This window comes from Penaeus vannamei, chromosome 31 (assembly GCF_042767895.1).
Source record: "Penaeus vannamei isolate JL-2024 chromosome 31, ASM4276789v1, whole genome shotgun sequence".
NCBI classification, from domain to species: domain Eukaryota; kingdom Metazoa; phylum Arthropoda; class Malacostraca; order Decapoda; family Penaeidae; genus Penaeus; species Penaeus vannamei.
The window spans coordinates 4,128,764-4,141,971 of record NC_091579.1 but is presented as its reverse complement, the minus strand read 5'-3'; the positions used below and the strand labels follow the sequence as shown (position 1 = coordinate 4,141,971).

Sequence of the window (13,208 nt, the reverse complement as noted above, 5' to 3'; positions counted from 1 at the left end):
AAACCATTTCATCTGTGAAATGTTTAAGCAGAGGACATCTGAAAAATTAAACAAATTTGTTAATACTTTACAACCAAATTGACCTTAATATTTTCTTATGCACACTCAGAATAAAATAATGCTGCATTACTTTTTTCAGGTCTTTCTAACAATAATTCACTCTTATGTTTGACTAATTCATGAAATCTTGAAATTATTTTTTCTATGTGTAAAAAAGGCTATTCTAAAATGACAAATGCAATAGTTCAGTTATTGGATTGCTTTGACATCTTTTTCAATATGTTAAAAAAAATTCTGACTTACCACTTGAAAGCATGCCTTTTCTATTCATCTTGGAACTTGGCCAGGATTCAAACTCTTGCACTTGGTGTGTGTCACCACTGTGCCAAGTAAGCCATAAACTTTTGTACTCTAATATATAAAACCATAGCCATATCTGAAAAATTAAATTGGCTTGTTAATTATTCTTAGACCTTGAAAACATTCTGCTCAATCAAATATATTCAGATATAAAGTTTGCCGCTTGTTTATTTTCATGCCTTTCAACCGGTAATTCATTCTCATCATTTTAATTGATTAATTCAAGAAATCTTGACTTTTTATCTATGTATAAAAAAGGCTCTTCTATAATGACAAATGTAATGGTTCTGGTTTTTAATTACTTCAATATCCATTTCAACAAGTAAAAAAAAAAAAAAATTCACTTACCACTTGAAAAGGTTGCCCCTTTTAGATCCTGTAACAAAAAGGGGGGAGGGGAGGCAGGAATTAGCTAAATGGATTTACAAATACCAAGAGAGATTAACACTCCTTTTCAGAAAGGAATTTGTAATCAATTTCACTCATTGGATTGACAGAATATACAAAAATCATCATTCAACTCAACAGAGCAAAGAATTTCTCATTATTACAGAGGTGACAGAAAAAGGTCCTAGAACCTTCTATCAATCGCAATTATTTGGCATGTCAGGCAACTTGAAAGAGAAAAAAAAAAAAGATTAAATAAAATGCACTTACTTCTATAGTTTCCTTTAATTGGAGGAATCCATGGCAGTTGCAAGCAACATAACTGAAAAATTAAGTGAGCATGTCAAATCATTTTCAGACCTAGAAAACTTTGCACCAAAACAAACATATTCAGATATAAAGTTTGCCGCTGGTTTATTTTCATGCATTTCAACCGGTAATTCATTCTCATCATTCAATTCCATACAAAATAAAATTTATGCAAACACTTACCTTTAGGAACAAACCATTTTTGTAAAAGTTTACCACAGGATATCTGAAAAATTGAAGAAGTTCATTAATACTTAACCAAATTCCTCTTTAGGGGTTCCTTGAGTAAACTTTGAACAATATAATGATGCACTTATTTTTTTATATTTTTTTAAAATCTGAAATTAATTCTATTTTCACTATTGTCAAAGTCATCTCTGACTTACCCTTGGTGGTAATGAAAGCAGCTCTTGGTAGTGCCAGACAGGAATTCTAATTTTCATTCCATTCCACAATTGAAGCCACATGATGCATACTTTTAGTGAACAATTTCATGGCTGACTATTGTTTGGGTTCCCCTACACAGGCTCAGACACATTCTTGACACTGGCATCATTTAATACCAGTTTGCTTTCATCATCCATTTAAACATCTAACACACATCATAAAAAGCTTACCTTGCAAAGACAATATGACAGGATAACTTGTCTAAAATGAATATAAAGAATCAGCTCTCGAAACATTTTTACTTTTATCAAGCCTTAATCTTGCTGCTCTATCCATGACCAAAACCCAACCCACCAACCTATATCAGTCATGGTTAAATTTCAACTACTTTGGTGTATTCAGTTTAGAAACATTTCATTCCAAATATGAAATGTTTTACATTAAATTATTTGTAATAACCTTCAATCACAAAGTATTTCAAGTGATCCTTAAGCCTTGATTAAGCAAGCTTTTTTCCTGCATTTGTACCTATTACAAATTGTGGTCAAAACCTAAAAACCTTGTGGCAAGCCACTACAAAACTTACAGCCTCATTTTAGAACCCAGCCACATGCTATAAAATATTTGCTATCTGTTCATCAGTGCTAAACATCTAAAAAAACTGAACAAGTACATCTGAACCCAACAAATATTAGGTGGTGGTGGTCAAAGCCAAAGACCTGATATGGCATATATACAGGTAGCAAATTGCACTAGATTATCAAAATGAGTATACTGGACTACAGTAGACCCGAGGGTTAAAATTAAAATGCTATTCAATTCAATGTTTGAGCTTAAGGATATCAAGATACATTTTTCTTCGTTTTTTTTTATTAATAGCTTTCATTGTTAGCGGCGTTGGCCACGTCCACCCTGTGCAGGGCGACCACCTTTCTGGACCTTGGGAACCTTTGCTCCAGTTTTTCCTTGCTGCAATATAAAAAAGGGGGGAAAAAGTACTTATTATTTCCTGGAATTTACACAATCTGGAAAAAACTGTAATCATTTTATCCCTAAATGAATGTCAATGGCAATATATTCCTAACTTCCATCCTGGTAGGGTCCCTCACCTTTGCTCCTTGGGGAGGTGCGGGCTTCTTAGCAGCTGCCTTTGCAGCTTTAGCAGCCTTTGCCTTTTCCTTGGCAGCTCTGAAATAAGTATTAATGCATTAATCAAATAATTTTCACTTTATTTTTTTTTTCTTCTCTCTCTCCCCCCTTTTTTGAGGTTTTGTACACATGGTAATGAAAATACTAACCTGATGGCCTGTTCTCTCTGAGCCTTGCGAACTTCGGGCTTCATGTTCCTGTAACACAGTAAAAAGAAATTGTTGATAAATGTTCAATGTACCTCACTCAGTAACCTTGCACTTGATAATACCAATATAAACACAAGGAACAGTATGGCACCACTAACCTCTTAGCCATGATATCTGTGAGGGAGGCACCAACAATGGCACGCTGGAACTTCTGGGTACGGCGGGTACGTCTCTTTGTCACTTCTTCTTCGACACCCTTCTTGTGCAATCGCCTGTAACACAGGATTACCTCATTTTCTTTTGGTCTTCCAAACTTCCATACATAGATTTCATTATATGCACAGTTCTTTACAAAAGTCAGGGCCAGTTTTCATGAAAGGTTACAGAATTTTGACAAATTTAAGGACTATACTAAAATCAGTCCAAGATTGAAAGACCTTGTTTATGATGGTAAGCAAAGACTCACACCCTATGATGATTAATTTACGTAAAATAGTAATAAATTTTAACTGCATACTAATAGTATTACATTTGATCTCTTTTACATAATCAAATGGCAAACTATATGCGTCTTAGCATCAACTGTGAATGCATGTACATTTATCAGTGAAAGATGCAGTAAACATTGGAGAAGGATCAATCTATATAATATAAATGAAAAGGAAATCATCATCACATGATCTGCTAAAAACTAGAAGGCTCTTACACATCTAAAAAGAAAAAGAATCATTTACCTGTACAACACCGTCCATCGTACTTCACGTGGGTTCTTCTTCATTAGGTAGGCTGCCTCACTTCTTGCATTGAGGAATACCATGACCTAATAGAAAATTGCTAATTATTATCTTCCCAGATATATAAAATTCCAAATACTTTAACATCAATTTGTAAGACATTGAACTCAAAGTCCAAAGTGCCATGAAAACAAAATATTAGGATATATATAAAAATTTTCGCAATGCTTAGAAAAATATTGTATGTAGTCATATACGTTTGATACTCCCCGATTTCAGCTCTTCCCTTAACCCTTTGCCGCCGAGTGGCATGTACGTACATGCCATGACTATTGGACAGAAAACCGGATGGCATCGTATCATGATGATTTCCGCGCCATTGGCTCATTGGATGTTGTTTATTTTTCTCTGATAGTAGCGGCTTCATTTATATGGTAAAGCTTTTAGGCTAAGTACCTAAAGTGAAGGTAAAATTTCTAATTTTGAATACTAAAAATTTTACCCAAATAAAAGGTTATAGATGCTGAATGTCACTCACAAACTACCAAACGAGCTGGGTGCAAACAGGGGCAGCCAAACTTTTTTACCTGGGGTGAAAGGGTTATCGAGTCGTATTACAAGTGTCACATTGACAGACAATATGACTGAGTAACACAAGAAGACTAATATTAGCTAGAGGAGCAATGTGCAGCTATTTAGTGTGACATCTTACAGGGATGGCAAACATTAATTGTAAGCTCAATACTAACCTCAAAAAGAGCATAGCATGTCACTTTCTCCCTAAGGCAACACCTTAGGACATATGACATGGGCATGAAGGTACCTTATAAAGGACAGCATTAGATGTAATGCTTGCATGACATAACTCGTACATCAAGAACCACAACCATGTCAGCCATGACAAGATCTACATGTCACTTGGAGGCAGAGAAAAGAATTTGTGGAGCCAATTATGTGCACAAAATATTCACAAGCAAAAATCAGTGGTAAAGCCATGTAACTTTAGTTATGGACAAAAATGTTCAGATATATGCTGGTAGCCTGGTGTGGAGAGGGAGAGCTACAAAATGTGGGCTGCGGTTTTTCTAAATTTCATTCAGGTCATGTATTGAAGGAATATTCTTCTCATCATCATGGGGGCTGACGCCGACGGGGGCGCATAGCCGCATCCACCCTTCGCTTCCACGTACGAGGATCCCTCATGGCTAGACGCCAGGCAGGGACTCGGCCCATCTAGTTCTTCACGGCAGGTTTGGTCGATCTGCCCAAGCCATGACTTCCTCGGTCGTCCCACAGGCCTCCTCCACCCAGGGTTGTCTCGAACAGAGACGACCTGATGGGCAGGATCATCCTGAGGAAAGCGAGCCAGGTGGCCGTATAGCCTGAGTTGGCGATCACGGATTGTGCAGATAACAGGTCTTGTGCCAGTCTCACGGTGCAACCGTTGGTTGGACACGTGGTCGCGCCAACAGTACCCCATGATCTGGCGCAAGGACCTATTACAAAAGGCTTCAAGACGAGCCTCCAAGGCACAGGACAATGTCCAGGTTTCGCTACCGTATAGCAAAACTGGCATTATCAGGGCCTTGAAAACCCGTAGCTTGGTCCTTCTGCACAGGTACCGACATCTCCAAATACACTTGTTGAGAGAGTTCATGACCCCTGCTGCCAGGCCAATCCGTCTGCTGACTTCATGGTCTGACAGCCCAGAGTTATGAACTACACTACCAAGGTATGTAAAGCTCTCTGACTTCAATGTCCTCGCCGCAAGCACGTACCGACTGAACAGGTTCTCCTAACAGGTCACCAAATTCCTGGACCTTGGTCTTGGTCCAGGAGACCTCTAGACCCATTAGATCAAAGTAATATGATCATATGAAAACTTTTGGATGTTGGGTACATGATAGGAATATGCCATCACAGAAAATTTGACAGCCAGTTGATGGCAATATGCCGATATTGAAAATTTAGCCAAGGCTCAGGAAACCAGAATGGCTCATAAGTATACTCTTGAGAAATATTCAACTAAGCTAGCATTTAGGAAGTGACTTCTGCATTATTTCAACAAGCAAATGAAGATGGAATATATCTGAAGCCATGGTTGGAAGAACACCTGCTCCAGGGAGGATATAGTCCTATACTCTGGATACTATTACTACATACTGTGACTAGTGGTGTAAGGGGATACAGAAAATTAAGATAGTTAATTTTGTAATTTTTAGTTTGTAATTTTTAGTTATTGTTATTGGCAAGAGGTACACTACAGAGATATATGGATACTGGGTGCTTTGCTGCCTACATGTGGCCCAGAATCCAGGCATTCGGCTTACTCAATTGGAGACTATCAGGTATGTACAGGATAGGCACACTCAAACACTGATGTGTAGTCAAGACTCTCTGCCTCCCCCTTGCAATATTATCTCAGCATAAACAGTTCTGACTTTGGTATTTTCCCCCCCCAAGGTCTATATTCACCACATGATATGATGTATCAAGATAGTAATAAACTGTTCTCCTTGTGGACTCCATATTCCTAGGTAGTATGCAACTCTGTACAATACCAGTTAGAAGTACTATATTTTTCGAATGAGCAACCTACTAGCAAATGACTGGTTTGGGAAACCAACACTTCTGATGTTTACTTCACTTTATAAAACCACAACAAACATGGTATCCAAGATAAGGCGTGAATTATGCGATGTAACATTATATATCAGTCTAGAATTAGTGGCTAGGCCTAAGCTGTGTAGAGCGAGCCCCACCTGTTGCGAGTGACATGTACAAGTCAAACCATTACATCATGCCTGATATAGCCGTAACCATCACTGAAAGGGTTCACATGAAGCCAGGCATGTACAGCTACACAACTATTGTTAGTAGTAGTGTCAAAACATTCAATAATGAACAGAACCTTAGGTTATGGAGGGTTTGATATTTTGGGTTTCAAATTTGTCTAGTCTTGAATAGTTGTTCCGGCATTCATGTCTCACTGAGATGGTCTTATTCTCATCAGATGAAACATGCCTTGCAATATTCAGATACGCTGCTACACATACCCAAAAGCAGTTGGAAAATCAGGGATATCAACAGTTTCGTGGCATCGACTATATTTGAAAAAATACCATTGCTTGTGTCAATGTTTAACATGATTTTCTAGCAATATTTTTCTACGTTGCTGGACATGGCAGTTCTCTTAAGCATCTACATATCCCCCTTCTCACTTTCATAACATTTTTGTTCTTGAGTAGCATAAGAATATGCTTTAAAGAAAGCATAACCAATTACCTCAAGATTTATCTTCGAGCTTACTATTTTGCCAGTCATTATGCATGGCTGACCATTTTGGTAGAACTCGTACCCAGAATAATTATATTCTTAACTTTAAAATCCAATTTGAATTTATAGAAAATCTAAAAACTTATGCTATTAATCCTCACACTACTAACATTATGATTATATTATAGACATATTGCTAGGAATTAGAAATCCAGTAGCACTAAGGGCCACTAAGAAAAAAATGACCGGCTGCTCTACCATAGGGGTGGGTTGATGGGTGAGTCTGGCCCCAAATGGCAAGATAAGTGCTGAAACTCAGAAGCACAGTAGATTTGAGCTGTGGGAGATGCGTTTAGCAATTTATTATTTGTGCTATTACCGTACATGTCTAGAAAATTCCTTCTACCGATGACCAATTTTTTTATCATCTACATGAATGATATCTTCAATTTGCCCAACCGTAATTCTTCCATTACAAAGAAATCAACCAAGGACCAGAACCTTTTTGACCATTAACCCATCATACATGCCATGCCCACATTAAGTTAAGTTTAATGACTAAGGTATAAGATACCGATTATAGCTGCAGTGGCCTCATTTTGGGTTCGCATATACTTTGGTTTAGGGACTTCCCAGTGTTGCTGTTGGTAACAAATACCAATCACTACATTGCCTAATGCAGGTATGCCCACTGTGACCCCCTCCTGAAGGGCTGCCTACCTCCAAATCCTGTCCTTCCCCAGGGCCAAGAATGTGCATTTTTTTAGGTGTTTTGCAGAATAGTTCCCACAAGCACATGTAATGAGAGGGCTAGAGAAATCTGTTGATACCAATGTCTTATCAGTTATACTAAGGTATTCAGTAGAACTCCCCTCCGGTTTGACATTCTCTCCAAAAATGCACCAAATATGATTGCAGCCATATCATCTGGACTCAAAATCAACAGTACATCCTCATTAGTTCCATTAGCTGTTATGATCAAATGCTTCTAAATACATAGCAAATCAGTATTTTCCACCATATGCAATTGCTGCGTATAACTTCCTCCCCATGCCTATTATCACTGAATCTTGTACGCCAGTCACCGATACTGCAGCAAAGGCCAACAAACATGCATATTCTGACAAGATAGTGTTTACAGAGCTCTCTTGGGAATTATGGTTTCAGAGACATTCAGTCCATACTCTATACTTTATTTAGCAATATTTTACCAAAGTTAGACCATGGAATAAACAAATGTTAGAAACCTTTGCCAAAGCGCCATAAATAGTTTCGCCAGCCTATGGTATGCTAGCTAGGGATAATCTGAATGTGCATGTGGTAATGAGAGAAATTTCATGTTTAGAGCAGACCTCCCCCGTTCTCCGATTCTAGAAAGGCCATTTCTTGTGTGGTTCATTGTGGTTCATCCTCGAGGAACTTTACTTCAACACTTCTCACCAACGCAAAATTCACCACGCGTTGTTGTTTACATTCCATCACTTCGCCTACATTTGTGAAATTACAGTAAAATAAACGTTTTGTTGCTGCCAAATAACATTTTAAGACTAGAGCTTTGAAACTATAAGCATTTGTCCTTCTAAATCCTTCACTTTACCTTTGTTTAAATATATTTTAGGAACTTTGTCAGCCAAAGATTTAGCTCGAATTTATTGCAAGCTAAAAAGTCTATTCTATCTACAAATAATACCCAATAAAGCCAGGCCACTATATCGAGTTAATTATTTCTATATTTCACTGGAAATGAAGCACAGAACTCTTAAAAAGAAATATGTAGAAAAAACTCACCCTGCCGTCCGTCCGGACCATGGTCTTGCCACGGCCCGGCTGGATCTTGTATCCGCTGAAACTGCAGAGTTGTATCCTGAAATATAAATATAATAAGCCTTGATAAGCATCGTCGATTATTGCTCTCCTATAGTGTATCGGTAAAAGACTCGGAAACACGAAGATTAACCAGATATTTCACGACATCAAATCGACACCCTGACGGAACTCACTTCATGGTGAAGGAAACAACTACGAAAAGGCAGAAAGTAAACAAGTGAGCGTCGACATGCGCTCTCTCGCTCTCCTAATTTTCTTGTTTTACAATATTCTTACTCTTATTAAGCATTATATATCCATAATTCACTATATTTTTTATTTCGTTTATCATATTGTTTTCTTTATGTCGTAAAATCTAACGAAATTATATATGCAATAGATAAATAGTGCAGAGGCTATTTTCACCATAGACCTGAATGCAAAAATTAATGAGGTAATCACCCACACATAATAAAAAACGTTCGATAATTTTTAAAATCAGCAAAATACAATATAAAATATCTTCAAAGAGTCTAGACAAGGAAGAAAAAATATGGTAAAATACCTGATCGATTTGTCGCATCAAAACACAGGCTCGAACATGGCCTCCTCAGGTTAGTCCTATTTCGTCTATTTTTGCTCAATTAAATAACTTACTGGCCTTTTACCGACTCGAAATTTAATATGAGTTAAAAGAAGAAGATAAGAAGGATATTCCGGAGGCGAGATATGTCTCGAGATGATTGGGAAGTGATTAAATAACTACTTTAATGCGAAATGTCAAGTTGCAAGTGTGTTAGAATAGAGTCATCAACTCGATCAATTGCAAATTCATGATTCGTATTTCTCGTAACGTCATAATTGCAGGACATATTTCGCCGATTGTAATATTTTCCCGATTTTATTAGCCGTGTTTGACTAACAGGGATAATATGTTGTTCCCTGACATTGTGTTGAAGAGAGGAAGGACAATACAAACTCGTGTTTATTTAACCTTTATCCGGGCAGACCATTTTTATCATGTTTTTTATATTATTATTTATTCAATGACAAAGTCCTAGGGAGGTCTGACAGCTTCATCTTGCCAGAATATACCAGGCAGTAGTTTACTGACCATTCCAGTGTAATGTGGATGCTGTGGGCTGTGCAATTTAAAGTTTCCAAGTTACTTGTCAATTTTTTTCTGTCTAGAAAGAATGATAACTGAAAGAATGTATTTGTCTAACTAGATCTCATTTATAAAATTTTGGACAATATGCAGTACGAGGTAGTGGCTGAGAGTAAATATTGGACTGACCACAGAACTCCTTACTGCGATGTGCCAGGTAGTTCAAGTGTTAATACACAGTTGTCAAAATGATACTTTTGTTAATCATCAATGTCTGCTATTCCACATTTATGCTTTCATTGACCTTTATCAATGTTGTTATACCTCCTTTACATGTTTTAAGATTTGATTATACAATTTTGTATGTGAATTAGTCTGAAGAACCACCTGCATATTTGCATATGCGTGTGCCCGGCCACAAGTTTTGACAGGAGGAATCCCGGCCCTTCGGAGACAGAAGGTCGGCGAGAAATGTTTTGTTTTCAGTGTTGTGTCGATTCTGGGTTATTCTTAAGACTATATAGTGGCAATGAAGAAGAAATGGACCATAATAACCATCACAGTTTGATATCTGAGCCCTTCAAGTGCCCCAAATGCCAAAAAAAGTGATTAGAAATGAAGGGATCCACACAGTAGAGAGAAGCAAAAGAAAGTTTGACAGTTTCATGTTTCAGTATATAAAAGTATTTGGTTTATTGTTTACAGTATGGCTGTAGCTCTGTCTTGCTGTATATACTGAGGTGAAGAGAATGTGTCCTGGTGTGTGTTTTGGGGGTTAGAACCCCCAATCAACCCTCCCCTCGGGCAGTGTCCGAAGGGCACGCCTAGTCACGGCAACTTAAATTGCTAGGTTGAGTTGATTTATGGGTCAAGACTTTTTTTGGAGGGGGGTGGAAGGTGTGAAATCCTGTAGTTTTTACCGAAATTTGGGTTGGATTCCCATAGAGTTCTTCCAATTTTGGTATGTTGGTGTGTAGATTTTTGAAGATGGCAGGGATGTACATAGAGTTCCATTTAAGCAGTTTTTGCACTAGTTTTATGCATTTTTGTTTGGTATTATTCATATATAAGCCTGTTTTACATCATAATTTCCCTGATATACTTCATGCCCTCCCCTGCTATCAGGACTAACAAATCAAGATTGTTGATAGAAATGGTACTCAGATCTCCTCAACAAAATAATTTGCACAAGAAACAATGCCAAGAATGGTTGAAATCAGCAGATTTCCTGCAGTTTAATATCAAAATTGTTTCGAAAGTAAGCCACTACTCTGTTATCCATATTTGGTTGAGTCTTTCTCTTAACCCACTAGCGCCGGTACATTTTCAAGTTGAAAATAATGGTTTCTGGGTGGCTTCAAAATCAGCACATGCCACGGGTGACAAAATTAGATTTCAAGCTCCAATCTCTTGTTGCACGGGCGGGACGCCTGGTAATGTTTATTTTTCCGGGTGTCTTATATGTTTGACATCCAGTGCTATTGGGAAAGTGTTGTGTTCACTTTACTATTGTTTTGTGAAATGTCTATGCACATAGCCTAGATGGCTCTGCCAGTACTTAGCCACAAAGGAGTCAATTAGTAGACCTTGTGACCTCACAGACTGCTATTGCTCACCTGATTTCACCTTTCCTTAAGTTTGCAGGAAAACACATTTACGCACATGCCATCCCCAGCGACATGTGATTAAAGAATGGGTGAAACTTAATAGCAGGACTCCATCTGTCAGAGACAAAGTTTGCAAGTGGAACAAGTAAATAAATGAAGCCCATCCTAAATGCACTAACTGCCACATAGATTACTACATGAACCAAAAAGCTTGCTAAAATAGGTACAGATTTCTCAGATCCCCAGCTAGTTGTTAAAGCTCCCTATCTGGTATATATTTTAACCTGTATCATTACATTGTAAGTATACCAAGATACTTTTTATAGGTAGATTATGTTAATGTACTTATTTTGTGCACTTTCATGCAATTAATTATACTGTATAGAATACAAATATATAATTTCCTCCAAGATATTATTATGCATATTGATTTCCTATACTTTAAGCAATTGGGTAATTTGTCATTTATAAAGTCCAAGTAATTTCTTTAATAGTTCTGCCTAATAGATCACATTGATATTGGTATTGTTATATTCTTCTCACTGTCTAAAATGAAGATACGTAGGCTTTATTGTGCGGAAACCCCCCAAACCACCCTTTAGCAAGAAATACCTCAATATCAGGGGTGGGCATGGAGTTATTGGAGTTAGTAATCAATTATAACATATATCATGATGTAAGAGTTTATGCAAAATAGTAATACAATTTAAAGATCCGGAAGATGTACCTGAAGTACTTTCGACATTATGGTTAATAAATATGTTACAGATAATCTTAGTTTGAAGTCTAGGCTCTCATCGCATTCATATGGTATGCAGTAATGATGGTAACCATGTGCTAGATTACTGAAGGTGGCTAATGAGACAGATCTGAGTCTGTCTGTTGGAACCCAGGCTTGCATAGTTTAGGAATATTTAATCTGTTTGTATTCATGAAGAATCTAATGTTACTTATTATATATGATATATAGAGACATTTATTGAAATTAAGTATTGTCTGATGTGGATTGAATGATTAAATTTGTGTTTATTTTGTTGCAGGAGAGGAAAAAGATGAAGCACAAGACGATCCAGGTAAGGATTTTTGTAATCTTGTTATTGTGTTGATAATGGAAGATTTTGAATGGTGAGGCTGTCTTTAATGTATACAGAAAAGACAAGGGTACAGTGATAATTTTTAAAAATTTGTTTCAGTCTTTTCAGTCGCAGAAAAATATGCAGAGGAGGGGATTAATGAGGCTTGCATACATAAAATGGTTTTTATTTTTCCACAGTATATATTTTATGATAAAATTTTAGGCTCAAGATGCATTTTCTTTTTGAGGTAACTAATCCCCATTTGTCAATTCATTTGTACATACAACAAAGTATCTTAAATTACCTCTTATTTGTCTTTGTCCAGTATTAGTTGCCAGTGAGTGTGATACAGATTCATGTTATGCAACTTACCATTATCTTTCTGTTCATTCATTCTTATGTAAAGATATTAAGATCATCCAGAATTGATTTTTTTCTCATTTTCTCTAGTGCTAATTGCAAGCCATCATAAATAGATATTTTCTCATCAGTAAAAAAAAATTACTGTTATCTCAAATGTTTATTATTCATATATATATATAGATAGATAGATAGATAGATAGATAGATAGATAGATAGATAGACATAGATAGATATATATTTACACACATATAGATATATATATCATATATAAATGTATGTTTATATATATATTATGTGTGTGTGTGTGTGTGTGTGTGTGTGTGTGTGTGTGTGTGTGTGTGTGTGTGTGTGTGTGTGTGTGTGTGTGTGTGTGTCTATTCATTAATCCATACTGAAAGTTCTCTCTTCTGCCTGCCAGTTGCCAGTGACTCGGAGGTAGTTCTTGATCTGTGTGGCCGACGCCTGAAACGCCTTGAGAAGGCACCTGCCAACCAAGC

At 37.0% G+C, this 13,208-nt stretch overlaps 2 protein-coding genes and 1 long non-coding RNA gene across 4 annotated transcripts in view; 1 reads left to right on the top strand and 2 right to left on the bottom strand.

The window, feature by feature from the left end:
- Nucleotides 1-300: 300 nt before the first annotated feature.
- Nucleotides 301-1,155, bottom strand: LOC138867589 (uncharacterized). The gene is made up of 3 exons (XR_011399848.1): nt 1,018-1,155; nt 709-736; nt 301-436 (listed from the first exon to the last, which is right to left on the bottom strand). It is a non-coding gene; the product is annotated as an uncharacterized lncRNA (long non-coding RNA).
- A 1,140-nt stretch (nt 1,156-2,295) lies between these two features.
- On the bottom strand, nt 2,296-8,829 carry RpL24 (ribosomal protein L24). The gene is made up of 7 exons (XM_027357682.2): nt 8,752-8,829; nt 8,540-8,615; nt 3,476-3,561; nt 2,900-3,013; nt 2,742-2,789; nt 2,553-2,631; nt 2,296-2,412 (listed from the first exon to the last, which is right to left on the bottom strand). The coding sequence occupies exons 1-7, from the start codon at nt 8,754-8,756 to the stop codon at nt 2,332-2,334; spliced, it is 489 nt and encodes a 162-aa protein (XP_027213483.2). The 5' UTR covers nt 8,757-8,829; the 3' UTR covers nt 2,296-2,331.
- A 297-nt stretch (nt 8,830-9,126) lies between these two features.
- The window catches only part of Cep97 (centrosomal protein 97kDa), a 35,527-nt gene continuing 31,445 nt past the window's right edge, over nt 9,127-13,208 (top strand). For both annotated transcript variants that reach the window (XM_070143692.1, XM_070143691.1), the window contains exons 1-3: nt 9,127-9,171; nt 12,313-12,345; nt 13,130-13,208. The exon at nt 13,130-13,208 is cut by the window's right edge and continues 79 nt beyond it. In XM_070143692.1, the coding sequence (XP_069999793.1) occupies nt 9,159-9,171; nt 12,313-12,345; nt 13,130-13,208 (125 nt within the window). In that variant the 5' untranslated portion in view covers nt 9,127-9,158. The remainder of the gene's footprint in view (nt 9,172-12,312; nt 12,346-13,129) is intronic.